At 43.9% G+C, this 10305-nt stretch overlaps 1 protein-coding gene across 1 annotated transcript in view; it reads right to left on the bottom strand.

Moving 5' to 3' along the window:
* Nucleotides 1–852: 852 nt before the first annotated feature.
* The window catches only part of chd2 (chromodomain helicase DNA binding protein 2), a 31982-nt gene continuing 22529 nt past the window's right edge, over nt 853–10305 (bottom strand). Inside the window, exons 23-38 of the mRNA XM_033967685.2 lie at nt 10128–10220; nt 9815–9988; nt 9565–9734; nt 9439–9480; nt 9229–9368; nt 8948–9086; nt 8731–8881; nt 8498–8617; nt 7606–7728; nt 7368–7511; nt 7034–7150; nt 4348–4526; nt 4173–4272; nt 3931–4087; nt 2784–3018; nt 853–2252 (exon numbers count right to left, since the gene is read on the bottom strand). Coding sequence (XP_033823576.1) covers nt 1967–2252; nt 2784–3018; nt 3931–4087; nt 4173–4272; nt 4348–4526; nt 7034–7150; nt 7368–7511; nt 7606–7728; nt 8498–8617; nt 8731–8881; nt 8948–9086; nt 9229–9368; nt 9439–9480; nt 9565–9734; nt 9815–9988; nt 10128–10220 — 2370 coding nt within the window. The 3' untranslated portion in view covers nt 853–1966. The remainder of the gene's footprint in view (nt 2253–2783; nt 3019–3930; nt 4088–4172; nt 4273–4347; nt 4527–7033; nt 7151–7367; nt 7512–7605; nt 7729–8497; nt 8618–8730; nt 8882–8947; nt 9087–9228; nt 9369–9438; nt 9481–9564; nt 9735–9814; nt 9989–10127; nt 10221–10305) is intronic.

The raw sequence follows: 10305 nt of genomic DNA, 5'->3' as shown, positions 1-10305 counted from the left end.
TCTATAAATATTAAGGTTGGAGGTCACCATGGTAAGTAAAAATCTGAGTGATACTTGACCAAATTTCATGTGTTTGCAGCAATATTTCAAATAGCCCATTATTCTGCTCTGACTTAAGAGTATTCAGTCCTCTAGTCATGCGTTCTGGACATATTGTGTCATGTGTAAAAAATAGATGAATAAAGGAACGGTAGTACCTTTCTAAAGAGTACTTACACCTGGATTGCCAAAGCTTTAACCTGCAGATACTGCAAATACAGCAGATTCATGATTAGCTGCAGGTGCTGGGGTTTAGGTAGTGACGGCTTTGATCACAGATGCTCAATCTGAAATTGGGAAAAAATACCTCCTTCCCTGTCCTGCCTTCTTCCTTCTCCTTAGCCTGGACATTTGAGAGATATGTCATGAGGTCAACAATAAGGACCAAGGAGGAACAAGGAGCAGTGAGAAGGAGCCATCATTGATTTTGGTAGAGCTGAATCCTCATAATGTCCTTTTAGGTTTAACCCATTACTGATCTGGATTTCATTGAAACTGGCAACCCAAGAGACTCGTGTGATGCTCATTCTGCTTTCTAATTGGATAATCATTGTCCATCTTATTCAATGCTTTTGTACTTTACTTACTGATAAGAATAAATAAGTACATGTATTACAATTGTTATATTTGATTTGAACATGTTTACCTCCTATCTGGGGACACAGTTAGGTCATTTTTGGGGAATTTAGAATCTAAATCATACATATGGTTCCTTTAATACATGAAAAATGAAATGAAGCTGATGTGACACATCTTGACATGACTTGTCATATACGATTAGAATATTATATTTAGCCAGTAAATGCAGACAGATTTTATGAACACATGAGTTTATTCCACATGTCCCATATGTACAGCACATGTCTCAAATATAAATTATTTCTTCAACAAGATCCACAGATGTAGCTTTCATAGAGTTCAAGTCAGAGCCACATTCACAAACAGGAGAAATGGTCCCTAATACTCACCTTCCACTGCCCACACTGCCACATGTGTACTGCCCGCGCAATGTCCAGTTTAATACAATAAAACACAAATAAGGCACCATGGAAAAGCTGAAGAAAATGCCGGACTTTGGCACCAGACTAATTCAGTGGGAGTCCGTGTGGACTCAGAGGAAAAGCTAAAATCAGACCTGGTACTGTAGTTACCATCCAAGTTAAAATGTGCAATAGAAGGTGAAGTGGCAAATACTGGGAGGCAAAGTCTATGTAGTGTTAAAATAGGGTTGTGCCTGAATACTGCCGCTCCCTCCCAAAGCAAAAGGACATACAGATCTGAGTCTGTACTAAACATTTGACACTTGAGCATAGGACAGGAGAGAGAGCGAGCTACATTTGAAGGTGCATTACAACATTCTCTTTTTTTAAATTCACAAAACTTAAAGCTAATCTCACAAATCATAGTCATAACACATGTCCATGTCACTATGTTCTTCTGGGAGCATCTCCCATACACGATCCACTCAGGCACTTTGAGGGGCAGTCCATATGAACCCCCCACACACTTCTCAATACAGTTCTCACACTGCTGTGGAATAGTTCCATAGGACTAATCTCCGACACAGTCAGTGTGATACAGACAGGGATAAACACTTGTGGCCCCCCTGTGGCCCCCCTGTGGCCCCCCTGTGGCCCGGGTCACAGAGCAGCTGGAGTGGTTTGGCCTGGCCCACTTTGGCACACAGGCCCAGGCTGTGGACTTTAACACAGTCACAGGAGAGCACATCTCAAACTGAGAGACGAGGGCTTCTGATGAAACTCAGAAATTCTCTGATCACTTGGGCTGAAATCTAATCAGATTTTGTTTCTGCTTTTCTCCTGTTTTATACAGGAACAACACTTGTTTAGTCCTGGTCTACATGTGGCGGCCTTTGAAAGCCACATCAGTTCTCTGCAGTCACACGGTTGAGCAGAGTCCTTTTAGCTTAGTTGGCTTTGCGGCTCCAGATGGCGTCCCCGCTGGCATTGGGGTCCAGGGGCCTCTCAAGGGGGGAGCGGGAGTCCTGGGGGGACTTGTGAGTCTGGGGAGAGCGGGGGTCGAGCAGAGGAAGGGGCTTGTCTTGGGGGAAGGGCCGGTAGTTATCAGGTCCTGGGGGGCCGCTCTGCCTGTGCTCTGGGGGCCTCCTGAACTCCTGCATGGGCCCCTCTCGGCCTGAGTGGTAGCCAGGGCCGCGGAACTCATCAGGACGTCTCCTCTTCGGGTCTGAATGTCTGAAACAGAGATGGATTCAGGGGTATTACGGATTTATTATTCCACAACTTTAACCACACTATTGGGTCAGTTTCTGAATGTTGAATGTGCTGATGTTTTCTCAGATGGAACAGGAGCCGATTTTCCTGTGTTCATTAAATTGTATTTTCTTAAGCAAAGTCACATCAATATAATTCCTAGAGCTCCATTGTTTGGATATTTCTTAAGGAGTAGATTGTAACCTTGGTTAAGTGACTTGCCTATGTGGAATTTCTCATTTCACTCAGGGAATTGACATTTGACTTTGCCACAGCAAACACTCAGGTTACACACCTGAATGCTTACGTTTTTAGTGTCTGTTTAATCGAAGAATGATGGAAACGGTCTTTTTAATCTTTTTTTTCAATTAAACTTCAGATTTGGAGTGAAATTTGTCAAAAAAAAATGACAATGCCACTTTTACAGGATGTTCATGAGGAAGTCAAATATCAACATTGGCATAATCCACGGAATACTTTTAACATACTTTTTAATACCATCTGAACATTTACCTGTCATAATAGGGCCGGTGGGCCCGGTGATCTCTGTCGTTGCTGTACTCATAAGGCCGTTTCCTTGGTGATGTGTTGTTGCGGTACCCTCCTGAGCTGCGGTACTCTCCCCCGTGTGGGCGGCGGTCGCTGTAGTGGTCCTTGTAGCGGTCATACTGATGGGGGCGCTCACCCCATGGCGGACCACTGTTCCCGGGGTATGGGTACTTCCTGTCCCTCTGCCAGTCCCCGCGCTCTGTAACAACAGCACATGCTCAGCATCATGCTATTTTCTGGTCTATGTTATAATGTTGTTTCCTCTTCAAACCCTGCAAATTTAGGCATATTTAGTTCTCTCTAAAAGAAAACATTCTGTTCCACCTTGTGATATCATGAGGTAATACAGGAAGTGCTCCACTGTGTTTTAAAGGTGTATGGACACCTTCACTAGAATTATTTGGACCACTTTAGTTTAGTAAAGATTGGTAATTCCAGGGCTAAAGGTAAAAAGGTGGGCTGTTAACTTGAAAACTACCACTTCATGACATCACAAAGTGGAAAAGATCATTTTGAGCTTTGGAGATGTAGACAGGCTAATTAAAAAGGGTTACTCATACACATGTGTGAATGAAACATGCCCATGTATGTTTTTGATGAGAACTTATGTTGAAGCAGGGTTATGTAAAAGTGTTGCAAATCCTGGTCCTTTTAAACCTTGTACAGGAGTTTGATGCGCTCTGCTGGCAGCAATGGGGTATAACAGGTGTCCAAATAATTTTTATGGTGGACCACAAGTGAGTCATCAACACACACACATTTACACAGCTTTGACAGAGCACTGTATCTTGAATGAGACTTAGAACATTTATTTTACTCCTGCTTTTACTCACTGCTATGGGATTTTAATGAGGTTATATTGGTAGAATTGCTTAAGTAAAAAGTATTGCCTATGATCATTTGGGCCATAGTTTGGACAGTATACCGTGTTAACAGTAGAAGCAGCATATACAAGCAGGTGAAGCCTTACATAATCAGATCGAGAGAGAGTAACAGCTACTGGTTCAAACTTTTACACATGTTGAGAAGAGGGCCAGAGGGCTGTTGTAGATATGATTCAGAAACAACAATTAGCTCCTACTTGTGTATGTGGGGCTTGTGTGGAACATACCGTCATTGAAGTGCCTCTTGGCTCCAGGGGCATGGGGCTCTCGGTGGTGTCCCTGGGGCCCAGATTTGGAGGAAGCTCCCCCGTCCCGGCTGGAGCTTGCAGCTTCTGGTCTGAGCGTCTTCGTTTTACCACTATCGTCCTTCTTCTTATGCTCCTTCTGCGACAGCCATGTGGTCGGGTTAGACACAAATATTACATCACATCTACACAATGAAATCAGATTAAAAAGTGAGATGAGGCACCTCCTCTTCATGTGAGCGCTTCTTCTGAGCCATCTTGTACAGTTTGTGGAGCTTCCGGGCACCAAACTCAGTGAACTTGGAGACAAATATCCACAGGTTTCTGAGGACATGAGAAAAGCATTAACACTCTGTCTCTCTCGTTCCTCTCCTCCTTTCTTCCTCTCTCTCCCCTCACCTCCTCCACAGCTTGACATGCTCTGGGTCACTGTAGGCTTTCAGGCACTCGCTGATGCGATCTCCGATCTTCAGCAGACAGGTGCGGGTGTGCTGCAGCTGCTCCTGGTCGGTCAGCCCCTCGTCTGGCTTGTCCAGCTGCTTCAGGGCCTTCTTCACTGGACGCATGCGCTCCTTACACTGGGAACACGACATACAAAGCATTTTACCACCACATAGGAAACATTCGGACATTTCAAAGTATAGACAGAGTGCTCTCCCAACCCGAAATGTAGGGAAGTACTAGCAGGTTTATTGCTGCCATCTCATTTCAAGTATTTCCACCCAGGATTGGCAGTTTGGAGCAAGGACATTAACAAAACCATCTCTGATCTGGTTCCAACTGTTCCAAGCAGGTACCAAAACGTGGCATGAGTTGATTCCCCTCATTCTTGATTTTAAATTCTTAATACCATGGAAATATTGGTCATTGTCCACAGCCACTAAAAAACTAATGTTGGATATCGACTTGAAAAAATACACATCGGACCACTGTTCCCTCTAAGCTGCGCGCGTGCTCAATTGCGCACTGCTGACACGGTCTCCCTGCACAGAAAATCTGTGCTGCGCACAACAAAATCAAACCGGTGTTGAAAATAAAATAAACACACAACAATTCATTCTGCGCTATTTTTCAATGTGAGTCAGTGAGTGTGACCGGGGACAAGATGCTCCAGACAATTATGTTTTTCACATACGTATTTGCACAGCTTATCAACGTCATTGACAGGCTCCTCATGCGCCGCTACCAGTGTTTTAGCCGATGTCACCGATGTGGAGTGAAAACTCGCTAATGATTCTAAGTGCTGTTTAACCCCTTAACGTCCCGACGGCCCGCCCTCGGGCAAAGATCTGCGCGTATAATTACGCGCAAGTATTTGCGTAATTTTACGCACTGTTTTGCAGCAGTTTTGCGTTTTAAACATGACGAAATGGACAAAACAAAGGAAGTGCGGACACTGTGGATGTTTGTACAAGTTAAACTAGATCTAGACATCTCGGACCCGGGGCGGTTTGTGGAACCGAGTAAAGATCTCATGGTGGAGTCAGGAGCAGAGGACCTTATGTTTTGATGGACTGATGCTGTTCCTGATCGGTAAGCGTGGTTTATTCTATTGACTTAATTGTCAAATATGTATTATGTGTACCTCCCCCTTGGACCCCCCGACCACCACCAATCATTCACGCACACTCCACTTGGGTGAAGTGTCTTGCCTAAGGACACAATGACAGAAGTTGGTCCGAGCGGGACTCGATCCTCCAACCTCTGTCACAGAATGACTGTCACACTGTCACATGTACAGTGTGTTTTTAGTTTCCAGTGTGTGTTTGTTTACATTTTGAAGTGTGTGTGTGGTTTGTAAATATATTTATTTTGACCCATACCACTTGTTTTGAATGTATTTAATATACAAATACACATTTTATATTGTGTTTTAATATATAAATGTACAGTAATAGAGCAGCTGGGTGTGCAGATACAGATTCCTCTCTGTGTATATTGGTCATTTACTGTCACTAGTTTATGAGTTGTAAAAATCAAATGATTGTGTCATATACTGAAAAAGAGTTAACGGACTGTCTCTCAGACACAGTAGGACAATCGCACTCAGTGCACAAAGCTTCACACAATGGCTTATACTCATAATACAAGTCAGAGCTTTATCATAAAAATGTTAAGTGTGTTTTCAACATTGGAGTTTACAGTTGGCTTGGTTTGGTTGGAAGCTCATGTTTTTCCATAGTTAAAATTAAATATTTATACTTCCAATAGCATTAACATACTACACAGGTCATGAGCAAGATTTTTGTCACTTTTATTGTATAAGTGGCTAAAGCACTTAATTAAAAGTCATATAACAGAAATGTAAATGCGGTAATTTGATTATTTTAAAAAAACATTTAACTTGGATGGATGTGATGCAGCATGACCACAGTGCGCACGTCTGATGTTGCTCACAGTGGTCCATGGGACGCTCAGGGAGTTTGTGTGTTTGCTCAGACTCGTGAAAAATTAGAGGGAACATTGCATCGGACCATCCCTACAATTAGTTAAACTACTATTAAGAATATTCTGTTGTTTATGGGGGTCAAACCATTTCCAAAGCAGTAAAGTATCTTGATATTAAGGTTATTTTTAGAAACACAGCAAGCCTTCTCACAACATCACTAAAAATACCCTGACCCTTCCCAGATACACAGAAAAATCATGGCCAAGTTCAAACATATTTAGATCTAAAAAGTAGAATAAAAAGCTATTTAGGAGCCAAAAAACCCCTTCATATTCATATTGATTTTTGATTTTTGGGTGCAACATGAGTTAAATCGCATTCAAGTATGGGATTAATTATGATTCAAATGTTTAACTACTGCGCAGTACTACATATGTTTTTAACATTGAACTATAACCTAGGATTAGTCTGTTCATTGTAAACCGTAAAGTAACTGTCCCTCGGAGCACTCAAGCCTGATATGTAGCATTATTATGTGTGCAAATCCAACAAAATACAACTTTAAAGTAAGCCAATGGTGGGGGAACACTGTTATACCATGGTTAAAGCTCACTTAAGTAGATTTTTGTTTTGTTTTGTAAAGTTGTGACGTTATGTTTGCCAAGAGAAAAGCAATGATGTAGTGATGAAGCTTACAATGCTGAAAGTCTCCTGATCCAGCTCATCGTCCTCTTTGCCCTGGATGGGGACGGGCTCGGAGCCAGCTGTGATGTGCACGGGGCCCTGGTTCTTCCTGCCCTTCACTGTTTTAGGCTGAAACACACACATGAAGGTGGTAAGGAGATAGTAAGGGATAGTGATGAGCAAGTAGGGCTGTAAGTTGAAGAACTTAGTTGATATATGAGCAGCACTGACAATTTTAAATCCTACAATGGCCTACTTTCCTTTTCTTAAATGGAGTTCATTCGGTTGTGCAGGATTCATAGAACCATAGCTACATTTGTACTTCTGAGTGCTGTGGTGGTGGTACCTTTTCCTTGCGGGGCCGTGGGGCTTTCTTGTCCTTGTCTGCGTCCTTGTCCTTTTTCGGAGTGCCCTGCTTCTCCTTGTTTTCCTTGTTGGCGCGTTTCTTTGGTCTTTTCTTGGTGGGTGACTTCTCTGCTCCATCTTCTTGCTGTAGACAATATCAGAACAATCAAACACATACTCCACTGCACCTAAAGGGCCCGTATTAAGCCATTTTCTGATTCAGTGCAGTGTTGGCTCACCTTGATGCCCCCCTCCTCTGACTGATTGTCGGACAGGCGTGGGGAGCACATGTCCTGGCCCTGCTCATCCTTCAAAGCACCACTGTCCTTCTTCACCCGGGGCTTCCTCTTCTTCACCTTCACCTGCACAGACAGCGGAGTTGAAGCTGCTTTGATCAGCTCTTCAGGTCTGTACATTACTGTTTGGCCTGTTGTGGTGCTGTTTTGGTCTGGTCTAGTGCAATTGTGGTCAGGTATGGTTTGGTCTGCTCTCATGTACACTACCAGTCAAGTCCATAGTTTGGACAAAAGTTTGGGCTTTTTCATTTGTTTCTTCTTTATTTCCATGATTATTTACATTGTAGATTCTCACTAAAGGCATCAGAACTATGAATGACACATACGGAATGCAGTAAAGAAAAAAATAAACTAAGAAAAAATAATAAGGCACACTGTGAAGTGAAAACCATTTCAGGTGACTTCATCAACAGGTTTATTGAGAGAAGGACAAGAGTTCAATATAGCAAAGTGTAGCTACTTTAAGGATTTGAAGAAAAAAAAAAAATATATATATATATATATATATATATATATATATATTTAGTTGAGTATATTTTTCTTAGCTACATAATTCCACCATCTTGCTCCATATATTTGATGTCTTCTATATGCATCTAAAATATAGTAAAGAACATTAAATGAGAGGGTGTATCCAAACTTTTGACTGGTTATATGTGGTCAGGTCTGGCTTCATGGAGTTTTTTGTAGTTTGGCATGTTGCGGTCTGGTTGCGGTCTGGTTGCGGTCTGGTTGCGGTCTGGTTGCGGTCTGGTTGCGGTCTGGTTGCGGTCTGGTTGCGGTCTGGTTGCGGTCTGGTTGCGGTCTGGTTGCAGTGCAGTCACAGTGACAGTACCTCATCTCTGGACACCTGCTCTGCACTGTCCTGCTCCTTCTTGAGCAGCTTGAGCAAGTACTCGGCGCGTGCCTGCAATTGCTTGCCCTGGGGCTTCTTACTGGGGTCATCAGGCAAAATCTGAGCAGAGGAAGGGCACAGGTCAGAGGGAACACCACCTATCCCTCATGTGTCTCTTCTCTGTAGCTGTGCTATTTCAATGTAAAGAGGAGGGTGAAGAGAAAGAGACTTGCCTTGTCCACGAGCCTCATGTCGGGGTCGGTCTTGATCAGGTCCCAGTTCCCAAAGCCATGCTCGTAGATCCCTAGCAACAGCTGAGTGTCATCCTGGAGGTCCCACTCCACGTCAAAGTGGGCCTGCTTCACTCGGAGGTTCAGCATAAACCTGCAGGACAAGCTTCATATTAGACAATCACATTAGCCATGGTCCTAATCCATAGAGGCTACTGACTTGTTCCTGTCGCTGGGGTTAGCTGGCACCGCTTTGTGGAGAGGCTCAAACTCCTCCTCGTGCTGGATGATGGACTTTGCATTGACCTGGACTCCTGAGATTTTGATGTTGATCCCTCTGCGTTTCCCGGGACCTTTAGCTATAAGACATGCCTCTGTTACATCATCAGCATTTGAGCTGGGTATCATTAATAAGTTGTCGATACAATATATATCAATATTTAGATATTTTTGCACACTCCTAATCATCTCATAGTGAGACTATTCCAAAGCATTCCTCACCTTCCACAGGGTTCTCCTTGAGCTGCTCCTCGTGCTCCTGTAGTGCTGACATACAGGTGGAGTGGACCAGCATGCCCAGTCTCTTCAGGTCTGCGATAGATTTGTCCACCAGCTCAGAGTCTCGAGCGATGGCCTCCAGCCTGCAATGGGAAGCAGTGTGTTAGCATTCTTTTTCCTCCAAGAGTAGTCCATGAGGTAGGAGATTCTCACCTTTCAAGAGGGGCTCCAAACTTCTTATAAGCCTTGATGAACCTGCACACAAACGATTAGATTAGAACAAATGTGAACATATCCTGTGTGAACAGATATAAGACTGGTGTTAGTGCACTGCAGTACCTGCGGATCTCAGCATCAGTGAAGCCCTCCACATTGTTCTTGCGAGCCCGGGGACGGCCTCTCCTCTTGGGCCTTTTGTCATCTCCGCTATCCTCACTGTCGCTGTCAGAGCCAGACGAGCGGTTCTTCAGCTTGGAGCCCACGTCACTGTCGCTGTCGTTGGCCTGGGCCTGAGAACACACAGAGGGACACAGAAGGGTCAGAGCCAGGCTGGACCAGAGAACCACATATGTACACTGTGCCTTGGGACCTTCTTGTTGGAGCTCCTGCTTCTGGGTAGCATGAAGATGTCCTCCATCTCCCTCTGCCTCTCCTCCTCCTCTATCTTCCTGCGCTGCTCCTCTGGAATGATGTCATCCCACTCTCGAGCAGGCTTCTCCTCCAGCTCCGGAGTGCTCTCCTCCATTGTGGAGAAATTAGCCACCTACATACGTCAGACAGAAGAGAACTGAATATAGAATAAGACTTGGCAGTCTCTCAGTCTTAAAACACATTACAAGGTACATGATGAGGTGTACTCTCAGTCTTGTAGAACACATTATGAGGTACATGATGATCTGTACCTTGAACTGGGAGAGGAGTTCGTCTGTGGCACTGGAGCCCTGGTCACTCTCTCTGGTTTCGGCCAGTCTCAAGATCTCATCGATGTCCATTTCCTGTATTTGCGGGATTAATGACATCACTTACTGCACGGTTTATTCTAGCCAAGTTGAACTACATGCAATTGCTCTATTTACACAA

The sequence above is a fragment of the Periophthalmus magnuspinnatus genome, chromosome 6 (genome assembly GCF_009829125.3).
Source record: "Periophthalmus magnuspinnatus isolate fPerMag1 chromosome 6, fPerMag1.2.pri, whole genome shotgun sequence".
Lineage (NCBI taxonomy): Eukaryota > Metazoa > Chordata > Actinopteri > Gobiiformes > Gobiidae > Periophthalmus > Periophthalmus magnuspinnatus.
The sequence above is the reverse complement of the archived record's forward strand: the minus strand, read 5'-3'. Positions and strand labels throughout refer to the sequence as shown.